Raw genomic sequence first — 21,887 nt, forward strand, 5'->3', positions numbered from 1 at the left:
TGGCAGTTGAGTCTTTCTTCCACATTGGTAATGGAACAGCCTGCTTCTGAGGGCATCAGGCTAGCTTAGGGAGTGCAGGGCTGGTCATGTGGCACACAAGCTCTCTCCTTCAGCGCCTTGCTGACGTCTTCCAGCATATGCTGCCTGAGGCAACTGCCTCACTCTGTCTAATGATAGAGCCGGCCCTGGCCCCTGGCCGAGATGCTGCTGGAGCTCCTCTAGCTGCCATGTCAGCTGGGGAGCTGGTGGCTTCATTCCACCCACTTTTCCCTGGCTAGGAAGAGAACAGGCAGAGTGAAGCCCAGCAAGGCACCAACTTCACTTCTCCATCACCTTCCCCACATAGGGAAGGAAAGGCAACAGGAGAGTGATATGGACTCAGCTGGTAGAGGTTAGGAGTGGGCAGACCAAGCTTCAAATCTCCACTTAGCTATGAAGTCAAAGCGAAGCCACATTTATTTATTTATCACTTTCCCACAATTACTGCACTGCAAGTGGGTTCAAAACTGCAATCCTTAACTAATACATCTAATACATCTTACTTCTGAAGAGACATGTATATTAAAGGATTGCACTGTGAATTCATTAGGAAAAAAGCTCACTGGGTGTCCTTGGGCTAAGGGTAAATGGATTTTGTAGAATCGGATCCATCTGCATTTCTCAGATTGTCAAGTGCCTTCTGTTTCATCATCCACTTATTGATGGAATTGGGGTATTTTTTTAAATTTCCTAAATTTGTGCAAATTTACAGTTGCGCAAATTCACATTTGTGAAAATGTGTAAATCCTTCCAAAAATGACCCCCCACACATACAAACGTACATTTTCATGCTTTGGCCTAGGAGGGAAATGCACACTTTCACCCAGTGTATTATTATTTTAAGGTGACTAAAGATGACTAAATTTGTGTAAAATTCTGGAAACTGTTTTTTTAAAAAAGTATGCAAGTCTGCAGAATCTGTGCAACTGGGGAAATGGCAGTCTGTTGTGGAATTCACAGGTCATATTCATAGAAATCTGAACTTGATTGATTCCATTGTGGATTTCTCCCTGTCTCTCAACCTAGCCTGTCCCACATATTTGTTGTGATAAAATGGAGGGGAGAACTGTGGGCACTGTGTTGGAGGGAAGACAGGATATAACTTAATCTGTGATCACAATAACCATAACCCCATGTTCCACAGCTGGAGCCAGGTGCTAAATAGTGGCTCAGGGAAGTGGATAAAAAGGAAGACTCTGATTGCTCAGCCAAGGAATTTGTTTTTAGTACTACAAAGAATTGGATTCACTTTCCCTTTCACTCCTGAACATCCCCCCCCCCAAGCATTCAATTCAGCAACTTAATTGAGGCTGCAATCCTTTTTACTAAGGGTGTAGAAGGCCCCATGTTCCCCACTCCTGCTATACATACCTATGTGGAAATAAGTCCCATTGAACTCAATTGAACCCATTAAACTCAATGGGACTTACTTGCCCTTGAACAATGTGGAGTTGGAGCCCTTGCTGATATTATTGCAAATTCATCCAGAGATCTAGCCATACATCTCAGTCCACATTCTGTGCCGGGGGTTTAAGAGAGACAATCAAGCTACATGTTTGGATGGAGGTCCGTAAATGCATCTCTGTCTCTTTAAATTTCCTTCCAACAAAAGTTGTGGGGGCTTGATCTAGATCAGGACAACACTGCATGCAGAGCAGGAATTAACTCTCTTCTTTATTGTTTTCCTGATGAAAATCCCCCCTCCCCAAGTGTTTAAAAAGTTGAGGAGAACCTAATGACTATTTTTAAGCGATTTCTTGCAGCATGTAATGGAAGTCTCCAAAGCAATCATTTAAACAGCAGTAGACTGATAAAATCTGGGAGACTATGATTATGTAGAAACTTACTCAGCAAGTGCAGCAAGCAAAGAATCATACATTTTAAAATGATTATGAAACCAGGCTTTCCATCTTTTTCCTGTTTGAAAACGTTTCAAAATTGTTCAAATTCCAATCAAGTACAGATGCCTATATTTTTCTGACTATGAGATACACGCACGCACACACCTTACATAAGCTATATGATAGATACATCCAATCTTTCATTAGATAATGTGCTTCTCCATCTTTTACCAGCCTCATCTGGTGCTTCCAGATGAAGCTTTTATTGTGCATTATACTGCCTCGTTCGCAACGTTTTTTTGTACATGGGGCATTTATCGAGTGCTCGTTATTCCCTAGTCATGGTTGTTTACTGGTTCTTTAGATGATGTTAACCCTGTTCAGAAGACACCTTAAACCATGGCTTTAACCATGGTGAATAAAGCAAAAGCCCTTATTCACCATGGCTAAAACCATGGTTTAAGATGTCTTCTGAGCATGGCCTGGTTTTCTGGCTTAACCACCATGGTTAAAGCCATAGTTTAAGGTGTTTTCTGAATGGGCCTGTTGTGACTCCCTAGTTTTGTTTCTGTGTCTAACCAGCACTTTCAAGCTTTTTTAGGAAAGGGACAATGCGACATTTTATTGTGAATGTGAAAGAAACAACTTTTTTCACCTGTGTCTTTGTGCTATTCTGCTACACCACAATGCCACCTACAGGTTATGTGGCAGAAAAGCATGAAAGGAAATGCTGTTTGTATAGTGCTTGGTTGTCAATTCTGGGATGAAACCAAAAGTCGACACAGCAGATTAACAGCCTCTTGTAGAAAACCTCCAGTCACAATCTCTCAGCTTAATCTACCTAACAGAGCTGCTGTGAGAATCAAATAGCAAAATCCTGTGCAGACTGGCCTGAGCTCTTTTGACAATGGATGGATGGATAAATATAATTCATTTATTTATTTATTTATTACATTTATATACCGCCCCACAGCTGAAGCTCTCTGGGTGGTTCACAAAAGTTGACGCAGTAAACATTAAAAAGTACACAAAATTTAAAAACCATCAGAAACATAAAAACAACAGTATAAAGACAACAGTGTCCATTTATAGAATTTAGAGCTGGAAACTTGGTGTCCACTTAGGCCACCCCTCTGCTTAATGCAGGGATTTTCCATTTACAACATCCTTGAAAGATGGTTGGCCGGCCTTTGATTAAGCAAAGGAGAATGCACCATCTCCAAGCGCAATGTTAAATATCTGTTACTGATCAGAAAGTTTCTCTTAATGTGGGTGGGGGCAGGGGAAGGGAGAACTTTCAGTCCAAGGTGTTCTCTCCTTAGCCAACCCTATGTGGGAATCCTGCTTAAGAAAAAAAGGTTCCATTCCCCCCATCCCGGCCCATCCTAGTGGCTGCAGGGGTGTTGTTTCAGGAGTAGTTGCAGCTGGTGGGGCCCACTCCACGCCCCTGAGACACCCCCCCCCATCCTCCCATGTCACAATTTATCTTAGGAAAAGATTCCATTTGTGTGAATGGGACCATTCCCCCACTAAGTTTAATTGTCATGCCTGGGTTGATTTTGGGGAGGGAAGAGCTAACCCTAAGCCTTGCCTGATGCACTGCACCCCCTCAAACATCACTCTCCCCACACCGATTAGTCTTAAGAAAATAATCACATTCACCTTGATGGTGATATCAAGATAGGACGCAGTACAAGAGTGAAGGTTCCTGGTGTCCCAAACGGGACATCAAATCTACATTATGTTTGAAGAAGCTGCCTTGGATATAGAACATTATCACAAGGGGGGGAAATCGCGTTTGCTTACTGTTGCTTCTCCACTTGCGCGTCCGTCCCTCATTACTTCCTGCCTGTGCATTTCCCCCTCATTACTTCCTCTTTTGAAAGAGGAAGTAAACAACCTGCATGTGGCCCATTCAGTGGGCCATTTTGATCGCGCTGCTTCTCCTGCACACAGCAAGAGATAGCAGCAACTCAACGTCTTTAAAAATAAGTTGGACTTACTGGGGTTTTTTTTGTGGCACAAAGGCTAGAAGGGGCGGGAGGCAGATGACATCATGAGAGGGACCCATGAAAATCCTTGAGGGCCTAGTAACGAACATGCAATAAAACGCTCGTCTGATGGAACTACCAGTCAGATCATTGCTCCATGTATTTCGTCAGTACTTTCTGTTCTGACTAGCAACAGCTCCCCGGGGTTTCAGGCAGACATCTTCCTCAGTCTACCAGGGGATGCTGTGGGCTTGTTTTCCGTGGGAGTACAATATCACATTCTTATCCATTTCCAGAGGGAAGCTGTGTTAGTCTGTTGCAGCAAAAACATCAGATGAAATGGGCTGTGGTCCACAGAAAACTGATGCCAGAATAACATTGTTCGTTTTTAAGGTGTCACACAGGACTCTTTGACTTTCCCATCCGTCTGATGAGCCCTGGTTCTTCATGGATTGAATGCAGAGGGTTTTAAGGCTTGTTACATCTCCCTTGTTGATCATAAGATCATATCAGACCCATATTGTAGACTGATAGCATTTTAATGATTACAAAAATCATTGGAATGCACAGAACACACATTTGTTCTTTCATGGTCCAGGAGATTAAATGAAAATGTGGATATCGGGGGGGAAATGAAAAGTCATTCTGAAATGGGAGCCAAGATCTGTTCTCATTGCGCCTTGGTTTTGGCAGCTAATTAGGCTGCCCTCTTGACCTTGAATGACCTTCAAAGGTTCATTTTGCAAGAACTTTCAAAGGTTCACTTTGTTTTATCATGTCTTTCTATGCTTATACATGCAACTCCCTATCAGACACATGAAGCAAGATGTAAAGTTCAAGTAGCTATCCTGATTTGGCATTTGGTGGGCTAATATAACTAAAGCAGAGCTCTGGAGAGGTTTTCTGGGATATTAATCCAAGCACATATAACTATAATAGTTTAACAGAGTTTGAAAGAAAGAGGTTAGGCTGTCTGCTCTGTTTTCTCTGATAGCATCAAGAGCTGCTACACATCCTTTCCCCTGCCATCACCTACTTAGGCAGAGATATTGCACTCCTCTTAATCTGACTATTCTGGAATACAAATGTGTCATGGATTATAACTTTTTTTTCAGCCATTATTGCAGATGTTCCAGATTAGATTCCACATCCAGGGTCAGCTTATATATTGAGCAGAGTTTATGTATTTTAATCAAATGATAATGCATTTCCTCCACTTCAGCCTCCTTTTGAGTGAGGGTTGTTTCCTCTTTCCTCTTTCAGAGATGATGATGATAATGATGAAGATGAATGCTCCTCCTTAAACAAGAAGAACTCAATTCCCTACATGTAGAAAAGTAGCATGTCAAGGAGGGGTCCACCTCACCATCTTTCAGACATGTTCTTCTGCTATGTGCATGACATAATTTTGGTTCATGGGAAGGCATTCAAAAAGGCATCCCCCAACTGAGGCATGAAGTGATACTATCAAGGGGCTTTTCTACACGGGTGTTTTATCTGGGAGTGGCAGCAGGTGATCTACATGATGCAGACGCCACTCTGAAGGGATCCAGGGGCAAAGCCCAAAAGCTCTGTGCTAAAAAAAGCCAGGTACTTCCTCTAACTTTTTTAGCTAAAAAAGTTGGGGGAAGTACCTGACTTTTTTAGGGCGGAGCTTTGGGGCTTTTTAAGTAAAAAAAATTAAAAGGGGAAGGAGGAGGACAGGGTGTCCCAAGCTCCACACTAATACATTTTAAAGAAATGGGGGAGGAATGGGGCAGCAGGGTGTCAGCCACCGCTGCTGGGACAAGCACCGAGGAGGGGGGAGGAATGAGGCAGCTGGCTCTCCTCCCTCTGAGCTCGCTCTGGCTGCCCCATTCCTCCCCCCATTTTTATTTTTAGTCTTTAGCTGCAAACCTTTGCATCTGAAGATTAAAAATTTTAAAAATGTGTGTGGGGCGGGGAGAGGAACGGGGCAGCCAGAGCAAGCTCAGAGGGAGGAGAGCCAGCTGCCTCATTCCTCCCCTCTCTTTGGTTCCAGCGGAGGCAGTGACAACTCCGAATTGGCCCTCCTTCCCATGCAGATGCTGGGAAGGAGCGCCAATTCAGGAGCCAGGGGCCTCGGGGCGCAGACGGGGGCCTGGTTGTTGTTATTTGTTGAAACCCCCCCCCAATAAAGACAAGTCTTGATTCACTTCATCCTACCTGGAGCCTGCATCTTTCTAAAGGTGAACGTAAATGAGAACCACCGCCCTATGCTTAGAAGGGAGTATCATCCCGTTGAGGCTGCGATCTGTCAATGGCGGTCTTAATGTCAAATTATCTTTTTCTTTGCATTAAATTCATTATATGTTTCTTAAATCAACTCCTAGAAGTCCTAAATTAAAAGGGCGGCGAGGGAAGAACTTCGAGCTGTCATAGTGGAGTGTTGATCGTTTTAGGAATTAACTAAGCCGCGCGACACTTGCCTTGATTCATAGGGGATCCACGCTTTCCCGAGCATTATACACTTCCTAAATCTAGATTTTCTGCCCCACCCCGCCTCCGCGGCGCTAATTCTTTTAAGTCCGCCACCCTTCACGCCCTCCGCCTGGCAGGAAGGTCCACTGAACTCGGCTGACTTACTTCTGAGTAGGCACGGAGATCGGCTTGCGCGGTAAATCCCCTTTGGTCTGCCCAGTGGTGAAATCATGCTTAAAAGAGAGAAGCAAGCGAAGCCATCTCGGAGTCCAGATCACGTGGGACCGCAGCGGGTAGTCAGTGGCGAAACGGCACTCTGCACATGTTCAGAGAGTGATTCGTTGTTGCTGTTGGTGTGGGTTTTTTTTTTTTTATTTTTTAAAAATGTTTTCTCAGAGCGGCTCGCGGGCTTTCCGAAAGCCAAGAGCCCAAACTAAGCCCCACCCACAAAAGGTGGGGGGATCGCCGTCAGGGCTGCCCCACCGCCCATCGCAACGCACAGCAGCGTCTGGGCTGCTCTCCACGCCCTCGCCCCCTCCCACCCCTGCTGTTCTCCCCACCCCACCCCGCCGCGAATCTCTCGCATTCGCTTGCCCGGGATCAGTGGCAGCACGGCGCGCTCCGCCAGGTGAGCCTTGGTCCCTCGCCCCGCTCGCCCGCCCGCCCGCCCGCCGGCCCCCTGCTCCCTTCCGCCCGGAGGTGGGAGAGCCGCTTCAAACTTCGAGCGAGAGAAACCGGTCGTGGAGCTAAGCTGGAAGAGCTGCATCGCCTCTGAGCCCCTGGCAAACTGTCCCCCGTCGCCACCACCGAAGGCAAAGCCCGGGTGGGGAGGAAGGGGAGACACTGCAGAGGAGATCGGTGAGTCTAAGGGACTCCAATAAATGTGCTCCAGCTGGGGACCAGTTTACCAGTACTATCAGTGGAGGCTGGTGGCTCCGAGGTCAGTGGGGCTATAAATCCGCTCTGGGTTTCAGTCACAACCCCAAAAGAGCTGTCCAAGGTGCTGAAACCATTTGGTTCAGCAGCTTGGATAGCTGCTTTAGAGTTCTGACTGAAACCCAGAACGAATTTATAGCCCCACTGACCTTGGAGTCACCAGCTTCCACTGTTGATGCTAGTGATGGTGATGATATTGGATTTTTTTAAAAAAAGGATTTACTAAAAAAAAAAAAGGGAGGCGGGGAAACCTCGGCTGACTGCTTGGCGGGTGCCCACTGCCCTGCCTCCAGATCCACGGAAGGGTCGCCTCTCGCTGCTATTGGCCTCCCCATCCACGCCTTGCCCGTCACATCAATGCTCCACCATTCAAAACGTGGACACTTCTGCCCACGCCCTTCTTCCTGGTTGCTTTATCTTACAGATCTTTTTAGGTGCCGCTGATGTTCACCGAACACAGTGTGGGACCCACGTTGGTTACTGCTGCCCAGCGCCTGCGAGAGCACGGTAGAGGCGAAGCAGCAGCAGCAGCAGCTACGAAGTGCTTTGGTGACTCTGGATTCATCTGGTTGTAGAGCAAAGCAGCCCTGCGCCCACCGGGAGAAAAAGAGTCTTCTGGTAACTGATCGTTCCTGTCTCCTTTCCTCTGAATATATAGACAAGCCCAGGAGCATTGATACTTAGGGCACGCAGAACAGACAGATCAGGATAGATAGATAGATAGATAGATAGATAGATAAGATAGATAGATGGAATGTGTTCGTTTGCCATTGTAATGTCTTTGGAAGTGAAACAATGAAAGAAGTAATTAATTCGATAGGGTTGTATCCAATGTTAGTCTAACTGAAGTCCCATTAATTTCAATGGATCTGCTCAAAGTAGCACTAACCTTGGATAAATCTCATACTAAGGATCTCAGGTTGCAAACTATGGACTCTGGAGTAGTCCTATGGAAATTTGTTGAGCTCCTGGATGGGAAAAAATGGGTTATGGATTGCAGGCAGCTTCGTATAGTCTTTAACAGTATTCTGTGTTTAATACTCAGCAGCAGTGGTGTTTCTACACATCTCTGCTTTTCTTGTACATTTTGTTGTGTTCAACCTCTCCCCCTCTCCCAAATACATCCCATTTAAGAAGGTTATCAGTTAATACTGGGTCAGCTCTTCAAGAGAGCAGACAAATTAGTTTTTTTGATTGACAGCTGGAGAGGAAGTGTTGGACACATTAAACATAGTTAAACCCAAGATAATCTCAGCTTACTGTAATGTCTTTTCTAAATGGGCTGCATGGTATGAATAATGGATCATATTGTTTTGAACATAAAATGGAAGCCTTCCCCCATTTTAACTCTTTCCTGTCTCAGCATCTCTATGTTATCCAAACTGGCAGCTTCTCTTCATTTTGAAGAAAGTAAGAAATGACTAGTTGCAAACTTTTTATATATCATTTGGTCATCTTAACGTTTATGTTGTGTGAAAGTTTAACCAGCAGGATTTAGTTCCAAGTGATTGTGTCGATGGACAAGTTAGAAATATGGTTTATTAGAATCTACTTGTGTAGAGACTTTTCTGGATTTTGTCCAGCAGGAGTTCCACTAAAATCTACGGTTACGCTGGAGTAAGAAGTTCAAGGGCTGCAAGAAGAGTCACAGAGAGATACTCTAGTCCAGAAACAAGATGACTGAAAATAGGTGTGTGAATAGAGAGAGATGTGAAATTTTAGGTACAATTCACCAGGATTCTTAGCAGCAGTCCCAACAAACACCCTCAATTTTTCCAGCATATGGCATTTGTTGACCAAATGCAATTTCTCCTCGGCTTGTATTGTTCAGTTCTAAAGTACGTCTGTTCCATTCCCCCACTGCACACGGTGCTGCCAAAACAATTGCTCTGTCAGATGAAGCTCACTCAGCAGAGCACTTTTATCAAGGAAATAAAATTACGATGATAGAAGAATATATCTTAGCTCATCACATTTTAGTCAAAAGGAAGACCAAAAAACGGAAGAAAGGATGGAAATGGAAAAGAAGGCAAAGATCTGTTGAGAAATTAAGAGGGGTTTTGGTCAAAGGAAAAATGTCAATGCTGACTTTTTCTCTCTCTTTGTTGGATATAAGCGTGGGGTTCTCTGTCATAACGTTTTATACATGTCCTAGTTGTGTGTTGTGTGCATTCTTGGCATATTTTCTAATTACAGTTTTATTTCGTTGCTATTACACACAAGAGATCAAGGCAGCAATCCTGATCAATATTATGAACAAGTACATTCTACTGAAAACAATTATTTATTTTAATTCTGTATTGCATTTTTTAAAAAATATCCCACCCTTCCAGGGTGGAGTAAATGATCTGCCTTATTTTATCCTTACAACACACCTGTGAGATTGGCTAGGGTGAGAGGAGAGTGAATTTCAGAGCTGAGTGGTGATTTGAACCTGTTGAGAAGTAAGTCCAACACTTGATCTAGACATCATTCCTCACTGGTCCATTCTTTAATAGTCCTCAATGGGGCTGACATCTGAGTAAACATGGCTAGGTTGACACTGACAGTGCATTGCTGTTTTCACCAGGAGCACTAAAATTAAATACCATGTAGCCACGATTGTGCTGTTTGACCCTAATGTATTTCTGGATACCAATTTTTACCTCGGTTATGCAGGAAGGTGGGTTTGCATCTGCATTTCAGCCATCACCTTCTTTTGTTTCACTTATCCCTAGATGGGATCTTCATCAAGAACACTATTATTAGTCTTGTCGCCTCCACCATTCATACCATAGACCTGCGAATACTAAGATGTACCGTTACAGCTTGAGAAACCTCAACCAAGGTAAGACAAACCAGCTGGGTGTGTGTGATATACCCACAAAAATTAAAAATGCTTTTCAAATCACTCATGAAAACTTTCTGAGAGGGCATCCATAGCATGGCTTTGTCAATTTGGCACATCTGGCAAACTAAAGTGTGGGAAGAGGGACAAAGCAGGTAGCTTGAATAGCAGGTAGCTTGAGGGGGGTTGTGGGGGGCGGGAGGGAAGGTGGGGAACCTATAAAAACGACCCTTTCTGTACATGCTGAATGCCCCACAGTACCCTCATAACTATCATGACCAGTGGTCTGGATGGGCAAGAACAGGCGGTGAACCGGAGCAGGGTAAAGTGTGAGCAGGTGTGGCCTGTGGAAGTTGGACACTGACTGGATGCTGATCCATGTCTACTTTGAACTTGTGACATAGATGGACTGTAAGGCCATCCTGAGAGCCAGTGTGATCCAGTGGTTAGAGTGTTGGAATGGGGGCTCATCTACACCTGCAGCCCTTTGGGGAGTGGGGAGGGACGATCACAGAGTTTTCCACTTCTGGGATCACCCATCAGGGGCCACACGCCTGTGAGTTGTCTCCGAAGTAAAGAGGGATGTTTCGGGGCATCATTTTTTTAAAAAGAGGAGACATGTGCACAATTGCATGGTTGCAATCCTGTGCGAAGGTGAGATTTTAAAAAAAAAAAAACCCACACACAACAAATTTGGTGCTGGAAGACACTGAGCGCCACCCCAAAGATGGTGAAACTGCTCTCCCCCTTGCCCCCGATGCCCACAGACTCCCCCCCACAGCTCCGTGCCCATTTCCTGAGCCCCACTACTTGTGGGGAAGAGGGAGGACCCCGGGAAGGAGAGCCACACTGCCCGTGGAGCTTGGGATGGTCCTGAGACGGTGGAAAAAAATGGGGGGAAACAAGCCCAAGCTATTCCAGGAGAACTGAGAGCTTGTCCGTGGTTCACCCCAGGATCAGCTGTGGATGATGTCGTGACCACCCTGACATAAATGGCAGGTGTAGATTAGGCCTGGGAGTCAAGAGATCTGGGTTCTAGTCCTCACTCAGCCATTAAGCTCACTGGTTACTTTGGGCCAGTCACAGACTCTTAGCCTAGCCTACCTCGTAGGACTGTTATGAGGATAAAATGGAGAGAAGGAGGACCATGTTGGCTGCCTTGGGTTGCAAGAGGGGAAAAGGGAGGATATAACGTAATAAATAAACAAATTGGCAGAGGTTAACAGCTTCTGGTTTCTTAGGGGTCATTCTGTCCCCTACATAGTTTCTGATCAAAGAAAGAAAAGTCTGTCTTTTTGTATAATCTGCTCCCTTCACAAGTGATCAGGTTCTACAATATATTCAGTCTCATAAAGGAGGAATGGCTTTACAGGGCTAAAGTAAACGTGGCATGGGTAGACATTTGAATCCGTCTCCCAATGTTTGTTTGTTTGTGTGCTTTTAAAATGACAACAACAGTAAGAGAGAAAAGATTCATATGGCTGCATGTAACATGTAGTTTGGCCGGCAATTATGAAGCACGTGTGCTTAGCCATAGCCAGGGCTTTATGCATAAAAGGAAAAGGGAGAGATGTAAACATTAAAAAAGCACACAGGCTGTAGTTCAGGGGTAGAGCACCTGCTTTGCATGCAGAAGGACCCAGGTTCAATACCCGCCATCTCCAGGTAGGGCAGGAAAAACTCCTGCCTGAAACCCTGGTCTGATTCAGTATAATGCAGCTTCCTATGTTCCTATGAATTTCTGCCATACACAGTAGGGCTGTACAAGGTTCGAGATTTGGCTTCAAAAATTGAAGCACGGCGGCCATTTTATCATAGATCCAATGGATCCACCATTTTAATGCAGAGACCTAGGCCCACGTACAGCCTACAACTCCCAGCATGCATTGCCTGGGAGGGCTGTGCTTACCAGGGCCCAGGAACCGAGGCTGTACATGTCATCGCTGCCACTATTGCCGGCTTCCTTGGTGCGATCACCTCCTCCCTGTTGGCCGTGCGAGATGGCTGGTGTCCCTACCGGCCCTATCGGATCCTTCATAAAATAGTTGCCGTGCTTTGATTTTTGAAGCCGAATCTTGAACCTTGCACAGCCCTAATACACAGGATTATTAAAGCATAATTTTTGGAATGAGTGAAACTAAAGGCAATGTTTTCAGAACACTCTGACTGAAATTTGGTGTGACTTGGGGGGGGGGGGCAGGAAAAATGGCTTTGTTGGCCATTTCTGCTCCAAGGCTTAAAAGAGCTGAATGAATGCATATATGTATGAAATGAAAGTCCTCTCCCAGGGCCAGCCCTACCATTTGGATTGTGAAATGAGCTTTGTTTTCCAGGAACAACAATACAGAGCTGTTTTGCAGTTCATCAGTTCAAATCACACTGCAGATTTTCAGGCTAAAAATCTGTGCTTTCCATGTACAGTAATATAAAGAACAGAACACACAACTTACAGGAATATACTGCACAAGTAATGTGCTGAAAGAGGCACTATATAGAATTTCAATAAGACTGGAATGGTTCATTAAGTTCTCATTGACTTGGGCTAGGACTTATGCAGAAGAGCAGCTGGGAGAACAATGCTTGGGGCGTGTTCATCTGCCACAAAGGATGGGTTGGATGCAGGTAACACAGTCCCACTGTGGGGGGTTGGTTCTATTCTCGCTGCACTTGGGCCAAGTCCAATTGATGATGCAGTGGGGTGTAGGGATGTTCAGGACATTCTCTCAAGCCTATGAGCCAAAATGGATATTAGTTTAAATGTGCCTAGCAATTGCATTTTTATTTTCATTTTCATTCTAGAGTAGGTGTATGGGGCTGACTCAGATCTTAAAAGCTTCCTCCCTCTCTGTTAAGCTCCTGATTCTGATCTTAAAAACCATGTTAGGTTCCTGATTCGGATCTTAGAAGCCTCCTTCCACCTACATTAAGCTTCTAATTCAGATCTTAAAAGCTTCCTATCCCCATGCTAGACTCTTGATTTGGATCTTAAAAGTAGGGCTGTGCACACCCCCCAATCTGCTTCGGAGGCTGATTTGGAGCTTCAAATTCAGCCCCAATCCACTTTGGGTCAATTTGGAACCAGTCTGACCTGCTTTGGACTCTGGATCTAAAGCAAGATTCAGATATCTGAATAATTCAGATTTCCCATTTTCCCATTGACTTGCACTGGAAAACACAAATGGCCATAACATTTTTAGTTTTTATGATAAATCCATGAAATTTAGTGACCTGGCAACCCCTATGGAGGTGCTTGAACCTGTCAATTTTCAGACAGATCGATTCAGTGACTTTTGTGTTAGCCACTGGTAAAATATGCTTTTTCAAGAAAACATCTCAAAGCAGAGAGCTATAACTTTTTAATATAGTTTTTTAAAAATAAATACATGAACTTTGGAAACCTGGTGTCCCCTCTGTAGGTGCTTGAACCTTCCAAATTTCAGACAGATAGGTCCAGTGGCTTATGTGTTAGCCATCAGTAAAATTTGCTGTTCTCAAAAGCTAAAACAAAGCCACACAGGATTAGAGAAGGTCCTAATCAGAAGGTGTTTAAAGTGACAATAGGAGGTCACTATCTCTAATCTCTGATGTAGGGTGTTGTTGTTGTTGTTGTTGTTGTTGTGTGTGTGTGTGTTCTTTACTTTTGACTGTCCTGAACTGAACTTTCCTTTTGTCTGTCCTGAAGCTATTCACTGGAGCTCCTGAGGCTCTCATTAAGGGGAAAAAGTTAAACCTCTTAGGCTGCAATCCACATTACTGAAATTAGTGCAGCTTATATTGCAGTTGCACTGCTCCACTTTCTCTACTCCATATAATTTTATAAACCTCCCCATTTAGGAAGGGTAAGATGAAGCAAACTTTTTAAAGAAATCCATCTAGCCTAGCCTGATCATATTCTTCTTATGGTCATTTGATGTATACACACGAGGGAAAACAAGCAATAGGCAAACAAGTGCCAGACTTTTGCAACAAGTAAAAGACAGTTTCCCAGTGCTTCTTTTTTTAAAAATAAATAAATAAATAAGGGCCCTCTTACAGTCAGTAGAGGAACTGTGCAGCATGGCAAAGGCTGGCAGAAGAGGAGGGTAGCAGCAGCAACCAGGAGGGCACCATGCGGCACTGGGCACAGGGCAGGCAGGCTGGCAGAGAGGTGAGGAGACAGCTATGGGCATCAGTGCTGCAGGATGCACACATGGTATAGGCTCATGGCAGTGGAACCATGAACCATTTAACACTATGTGTGATTTTAAGGCAGCTTTAAAGACTAGCCTTTTCCGGCAGGCCTATCCAGATCAATGTTAAATCATGATTTTTTAAGATGTATTGATTCCTGTTCTAATGTTGTTCCCCACCTCGATCCAAAGGGGGAGGCGGGTAAGAAATAATTATGATGATGATGATGATGATGATGATGATGATGATGAAGCCCAGCTTCGTCACCCTGGCACAAGGCTGGCTGACAGAGAGGCAGGCTGGCAGAATGGTGGAGAGGCAGTGATGGGCATTGGTACTACAGGGTCCATGTATGCCCGCAGTATATTGTCTAATTCTTTTTTATATAAATGTACTGCTTTGCCCACAGTATGTTGTAGAATGTAGTGCTTTGCCAACACACTGTTTGCTTATGCTGCAGCTACACACACACACACACACACACACACACACACACACACACACACACACACACAAACACATACACACGGGAAAAAGAAAAGCAGGAAAAGCTACCTACACAAGCTAAGGGGTAAGGGAAGTAGCTCTAACTATAGCCAAACAAATGAACAAGGGTTTTTTGTGTTTTATAAGAATAGATGAAGAAGAGTTGAAAGATGGGATGGGATGAGAAGGGAAGGGAAGGGCGGAGGCAGGACTGGGCAGGTAGCCAAAGAGCAAGGAGGCGAATGAAGTGAAGACCTAACAACTTTTGTGTGTTTTTAAGAATGTAGAAGAAGAGAAAGATATAATAATAATAATAATAATAATAATAATAATAATAATAATAATAATTTATTTCTTACCTGCCTCTCATTTTGATCAAGATTTTGATTTAAGAGAATGGAAGGAGTAAATAGAACACAGAAGGGCTCAGAATCAGAATGCAGCACTAGCATGCACAATCGCAAACTCTCCTCTCTCCTACCAGGTTCTCTCTCATGCTGGGAAATGACATACAAAGCAGACTGTCTTGATATTCTCAATCCCTCCACCACCACTGTGATTGGAGGCTCCTGAGTTATACACTCAGTCCTATTGGTGGCTGCAGATGTCACTTGCCAAAGTTCAGTTCACCCTCCTAATTCCTCCGCTCGCCCTCCCTACGCTACAAAGTTTTTACATTGCCCAGACAGGAAGAATTGTCCGAAGCAATCCAAAGTGCTTCAGATCTACCTGATCCGTTTCAGACCACATTCAATCTGATTCAGATTTAGACCAAAGTTGTCCGAATCGCCCTACTTCAGTTTGCATTCAGGAATTGGATTTGAAGCAGTGTACAGCTCTACTTAAAAGCCTCCTACCCCATGTTAAGCTCTCAATTTAGTTCTTAGAAGCATCCTACCCATACTTTAGACTCCTAATCCTTATTGGGGTTCCTACACCTACTCTAGATTAAAAATGAAAATAAATAAAGAAATAAAGAAAGAAGCTGTAGCTCCTAGATCAGGGGTGGGGGCAACTTGTGCCCCCTCAATGTTGTTGGCTTACAATTCCCATCAGTCCCAGCCAGCATAACCACTAATGAGGGATGATGGGAATTAAATGCCACCCCCATCTAGACACATCTAAAGTAATGTTTGTTTTGGCTTTTAGTTGCCCTGACTCCTTGATGAATAATCAGAAGAGTTTTGATAAGTTTTACATGGATTAGAAACACCAGTCCAGCCCACTCTTTCCTAGAGAAATGGGGGAAGTTCTCTCTATTACGGCACTAGTTATATGAACAGAAGTGTGGTTTTTAAAAAGCCAATGGAAGCTGGATCTCTCTCCCCCTTTCCTCCGACCACTTCCTTGAAAGGTTCCATATCTTCCAGATGTCCAAACAGAAAAGGAAGGTGATCCTTTTTCTTCTTTTTCTTCTTCAAATACCATCCCACTGCCAAAGGAGCATTAGCCTATTTTTAAATGTGTTTTTGATTTAATTTAAAAAGTTTGTGTGTTGTACAAACACCCCAGAGCATTACATAGTTTCTGTTCTTTTAGTGTTTATTGTAGGGCACACTTTGTCCTGTTGGAAACTTGCTGCTTTGTTACTCTGACCTTTTAAAGGGGGAAAAACGCACCCTCATGTCTTAGTTCTGTTTAGATGTTCATAGATGTAACTGTCAATCACTTTTCTTCTGAGAGCAGTTAAAAGGGATTCGGGAAGGGCGAGGGCAAAGCAGACCTATTTGCTGAGCCTCATCCTGTTTGAAATATCACTTCCAGCATTCCTGAAGATATCACTTACCGAGGGTATCGTTTTCAAATCTTCAGTATTAAGAGCAGTGTGCTGTCAGTCAAAAAGGGCAACTTAATTCCCAGGTGCAGAGTGACTGAGCGATGTCCCTGCATGAATAGGGGAAAGCATGCAATCACTGAGTCATATGACAATTGCAAGGCCAAAACAGACTTTACCGTAAATGTGTGTCTAGCAGCTACATCTTTCCCCGGCCCTCAGTTTTACGCTAGGGTAGGTGCAGGCCCTCCAAATTGGACTGAAGCCCTAATGGATCAGCCCAAACTAAGGTCCCAGTCTGCTTAAGATCTGAATTACCCCCTTGCGCCTGATCTACAGCACAGTATGTCTGTTATGGCCCACATATGCAGCTGCATTTGCATCGTGGCACATGGACATGCAGCCAAATAGACCACATGGATGATCATTAACATGCAATGATCTAGTTGTAGTAGCACTGAACATGTACAGATTAGCCGCAAGTTGCAGTCTCCACCAAAAGTGTACAGTGATACACTCTGGAGACAGTAGAGATAAACTCTTAGTGCTAGACAGAGCCAGGAGGAGGCAGCACGAGGATGGAAAAACAGAGGGAGGGTTGACCCTGAGAGAGAGTTGAGGAGGAAGACGTTTAAAATGCCAACAAGGCGAGGCAGACCAGTTTTCTCAGGTGGAAACAAGTGTGAGAGATGTCCCTTGCCACAAGATATATCCTGAAGTATCTCTCTTATGACTGTGAGAATCAGGAAAGGCAACCCTTTCAAAACTACCTGAGATAACAACTGCATTTGGTTAGTCATTCGCTTTAACTTATTGAGCATTAATGGCATTCCTGCTTTATTTCCTTTTCTGCCTAAACATGCATAGGATTGCACCCTTAACTGCTTGACTAGTTTGCAAAGAGCACAATCCCATGCCTGTTAGGACAGGAAAAAGTCCTACTACTCCCAGCATCCCCAGCCAGTCTTGCTGGCTGGGAGATCCTGGGAGTGGTCGGACACTTTTCTGTTTAAACATGCATAAGATTGCACCCTAATTCTCTTAATGTTGACTACTTTTTTACTGCACAGTTTTTTTCCTTTTTCTTCTCTTTAACATCTCCATTTTCTTGGCATTCTTTGTAGGGGACGTCTTGGCACGTGCTTTGAATTGATCCCCCCTGACCCCTGCAGAGAACATGGGGCTGATAGGAGGACCAAAAACTACAGGGAACTGGACAAGCATAACTAAAATGGACCTGTACTCCAGACTGAACTTGCCAGACCTTGCCAAATTGTACAGTGACCTGCCCACTGACCTGCCCACTGACCCCAAACGAGACCTGAAGGACAGCACCAAGTTGGTCGAGGTGCAAATTGTCCTTATCTGTGCCTACTGTGTTATCATCTTGCTCGGGTTAGTGGGCAACTCCTTGGTGATCCACGTGGTGATCAAATTCAAGAGCATGCGCACCGTGACTAACTTCTTCATTGCCAACTTGGCTGTGGCCGACCTGCTGGTGAACACGCTCTGTCTGCCTTTCACTTTAGTTTACACCTTGCTGGGAGAATGGAAGCTCGGTCGAGTCCTGTGTCACCTTGTGCCTTATGCCCAGGGCCTTGCCGTGCAGGTATCTATTGTTACTTTGACGGTGATCGCCTTGGACCGGCACCGATGCATCGTTTATCACTTGGAGAGCAAAATCTCCAAGAGAATCAGCTTCCTAATCATTGGCGTGGTGTGGGCTGGCAGCGCTCTGTTAGCTAGTCCTCTGGCCATCTTCCGGGAGTATTTCTCCATTGAGCTCAAGCATGACTTCAAAATGGTGGTCTGTGCTGAGGCCTGGCCCAGGGAAGGGCAAGTCAATTTTGGCACCATTTACAGCTTCTTGATGCTCCTGATTCAGTACGTCTTGCCTCTGGTGATCATCTCATTTGCCTACATCCACATCTGGTGTAAGCTCAAGAACCACATCAGTCCCGGGGCAGCCAACGATCACTACCACCAGAGACGCCGCAAAACAACCAAGATGCTGGTATGTGTGGTGGTGGTGTTTGCGGTCTGCTGGCTGCCCTTTCACATCTTTCAGCTTGTCAGCGATATTGACAGCAAAGTGTTAGATCTGCAGGAGTACAAACTGATCTACACCCTCTTTCATGTCATCGCAATGTGTTCAACTTTTGCCAACCCCCTCCTCTACGGCTGGATGAACAACAACTACAGAACAGCATTCCTGAAAGCTTTCCAGTGTGAGCAGCGGCTGGATTCCATCCATCCAGAGGTGTCGCCTGCGCTCAAAGCCAAGAAGAATCTGGAAGCGAAAGAGAATCCTTGCAATGGATTGCCGTGCTCACAGCCTACAAGTGTCTAAGGGTCAAACTAGACATGATGAGGGAGATACATGAATCCTTATCCCATGCCCTTTTCCTGACATAAATTCCCCCTCCTAAGTGGGATTCACCCTGGTGGATAAACTTACATGTGCTGGGAATGGGGAAAAACATGCAGAGGGAAAGGGTAAGGGCCACCTCCTTTGTGATCCTGATCCAGACCTCACCCAGCTTATATTTGCACCAAGAGATGCATTCACATACCTCTATGGCATGTCTTGTTTGGCCCTCAAAAGAAGTGAATCTCGACAAAGAGAGCAAGTGAGGGAGATAATAATTTGATGCACACGCAGACACACAAACACACCTAAATAATGTGAACTGGAGGAAATTTGAGATGGTTAAAGGACTTGGCCATTTGTCATCAAGTAGAAAGTCAATTCCAAAGAAATGTAACTGACTCCCCTGCTGTATGGTTGCCTGCAGTGAGTTCAGGAGTGCAGAAGAAAGAGTTTACCATTGTCAATGTAAATTAAAACAAAGTGGGGAGGAGAAAAGGCATCAGTAACTGGAGGCTGATGAAAATAAATGCTAGAATGCTGGGGAACATATTATGGACCATTAGGCCAAAGGATCAAAGTACCCTCTTCTGGCAAAGCTGGGAATTGCTGTTGAAGCTCAAACTTGTTGCATCATATATATTTTTCCTGAAAGAAGGTGGTTTCCTAAATTCCAGGGCACAGTAGGGTTTGCTTTGCTGTTATCTTTATATTTTATCTTTGATTTATATTAGTCTATGTTAAGTTATATGGAGGTGGCACCCAAGGTTAGCAAAAGGTAAACGTCTACTTCCCTTCTACCCTGACACAGGCTAGGTCTACACACTACTGTTTTATAGTGTTGTTGAAGGGTACTGATAACTGTTGGGGCACAATGTACCACTTTTGTAGTGTTATTTCCTGCTTTTCATTCCATGTTCATAATGATTTGACACAAGGTGTAGATCTGGCTACAGATTCCATTTTTGGGATTGAAATGGGCAATAACTTTGATTACATTTGAAAAGGGTGTCCTGCCCTGTCTGGGTCAAGCTCAGTCCTGAGGAAAACTATGGGGCAAAGCTATTCAGCCAAGCTCTGCCCCCCAAGGTTACATGGAGCCTCCTTGGATAAGCCCAGAGGGGCAGGGGGCTTGGTTGGAGAGGTTGGAGATAATAGCAGGGATTCAGGCAGAAGACTTGGCTGGCACTGGAAAGAGCAGCTGCCTGAGTTGCTTTGCCCAGTGTGCTCCATCCCCATGTGGACTAGGGATGCTGAAGAAATCTATTTTGGGAGTGGAATTCACCAGGTTTTCCTAGGTTTGGCCCCACCTGGACTTTGCTCCACTTCCCACTGTGGTGCCCGACTCAGGCCAGTTCATGGATTTTCCAGACATTTTGCACATTTCTTCATAGGTTCTCCAATTTGCACACATTTCTAAGCAATTTCTACACATTGCAGCCAAATTGCCAAATACGGCTGAATTTGCAGACTTTGGTTCGAAAGTAGCACAAACTGCAGAACCTGCAAAGAAAAAAAGGGTTCAGAGAAAAGCCCATCAAGTTCCCAGCAATGGTCATCCCTACCAGGCACTCAGTGGTTGCTTCTGCTAGTGCCAGTTGACTCCCGTCCTCCATGCTGAGAGAGCCACAAAGCCTCTCTCAGCATGCAGAAAGGCAAAATGAGTGGGGAAGGGGCAGTGAAACCAGTGGGTGGGAGCCCATCACATTTTGGTTCTTCATCCTGGTCCGGGAGCTTAGCTACATTCTGACTAGGGATGACCACTGAGCACTTGCCTTGCCGCTGCTGCTGTTGCCCACCCCTGCAAGCCTTCGCCAAGCACTTGCCAGGCTTGCGAGCGCTGATTCACTGCCTGTCTTGGCTGCTGGCATTGCGCCCTTCCCCCCTTGTGTTAATGGCAGCTGCCATTAGCATGGAAGAGGGAAATGCGCAATTTCCGCTGTCTCCAAAAATCACATGCCCCCCCCCCGGTGACTATGGAGGCCTTAAAGGCCCTATTCACACAAGGGCAAAGGTTTACCCAGATGTTAATAAAGCCTCCAAGGCCCCCGTTGGTGCAGGGTGGGAACACACGATTTCCAGAGGCTCCAGAAATGGCATTTTCCCCCCTTCCACACTCATGGCAGCTTCCATTAATGTGAAAGGGGGAAATGCATCCCCCCACTGCATTAATGGTAGCCACCATTAACGCGGGGTGTGTGTGTGATGGCGGAAGCCAGGGCGGGCGTTTGCTGAGCACTTGTGGGCAGTTCTCCAATGGGTCTGTGAGAGCTGGCTGCAGGGGTGGTAGTGGTTGCTGCCCTCACAGACCCAGTCAGACCCTCCTGACAACCCTAGTTATGGGTCCCCCCTCTTTTCAGAATAATTTTGCATGCAATTAATTGGCATGTGCGTGTGTGCAGTCTTATGGTAAAAAATAAATCAATCAAAATCAAAATCTGAGCTTCAAGTTACAACACATGCATAGGGGAAAATTACTACCAGAAGAACAAGGAACAAAACTAGGATGGACACCTTTTTTGGGCACATGCCTTTTAGTGATGAAATTGCCAATGCTTGAAGCTGCAGGATGATGATGATGATGATGATGATGATGATGATGATGATGATGATGATGATGATGGTGATGATGATGATGATGATTTACTGCCCGATCCATCCTTGAGTGTTTGAAAGCAAGCCAATTTATCCTCAGTGCCATTAAATTGACTGAGATCCTGTCTTAAATGGGTTTCAGATTGAGCTGCTGGCACCACTAACTCATCAGGTTTGAAACTGCCTGCTTTCTTGCTCGATGAGAGGACGGGACAAGATGCGATCCTGCAGAAACGCTGCTCCATGCTACCCAGCTAGCTCAATGCTCCTGTGCTTTTTGCTGTGTGCGCTTCCGTGTTGCACATCTTGCCTTGGATCTTCTTTGCACCCTGTGTGATTAAAAACCTCCAAATGCTTCAGTAAACTGGGCCAGGGTAAGCTGCTCTGCCATCGTATGCGAACAAATGACGTTTGCATGAGT

At 45.0% G+C, this 21,887-nt stretch overlaps 1 protein-coding gene across 2 annotated transcripts; it reads left to right on the forward strand.

Annotated features, from left to right (window-relative positions):
• Positions 1 to 7,669: 7,669 nt before the first annotated feature.
• Positions 7,670 to 19,469, forward strand: NPY2R (neuropeptide Y receptor Y2). Of its 2 annotated transcripts, none has more exons than XM_063135470.1 (2): positions 7,670 to 7,864; positions 17,628 to 19,469. In XM_063135470.1, exon 2 carries the CDS (start codon positions 17,681 to 17,683, stop codon positions 18,851 to 18,853), a length of 1,173 nt encoding a protein of 390 aa, XP_062991540.1. In that variant the 5' UTR covers positions 7,670 to 7,864; positions 17,628 to 17,680; the 3' UTR covers positions 18,854 to 19,469. The 2 variants fall into 2 exon arrangements, with proteins under 2 accessions (XP_062991540.1, XP_062991541.1); XM_063135471.1 differs by lacking the exon at positions 7,670 to 7,864 and adding an exon at positions 9,988 to 10,073.
• Positions 19,470 to 21,887: the final 2,418 nt, after the last annotated feature.

The sequence above is a fragment of the Elgaria multicarinata genome, chromosome 10, assembly GCF_023053635.1.
Source record: "Elgaria multicarinata webbii isolate HBS135686 ecotype San Diego chromosome 10, rElgMul1.1.pri, whole genome shotgun sequence".
In the NCBI taxonomy this organism is placed as follows: domain Eukaryota; kingdom Metazoa; phylum Chordata; class Lepidosauria; order Squamata; family Anguidae; genus Elgaria; species Elgaria multicarinata.

Excerpts from the sequence above, each read along its gene's own strand:
- NPY2R (XM_063135470.1), top strand. The coding sequence starts at position 17,681 with ATGGGGCTGATAGGAGGACCAAAAACTACAGGGAACTGGACAAGCATA.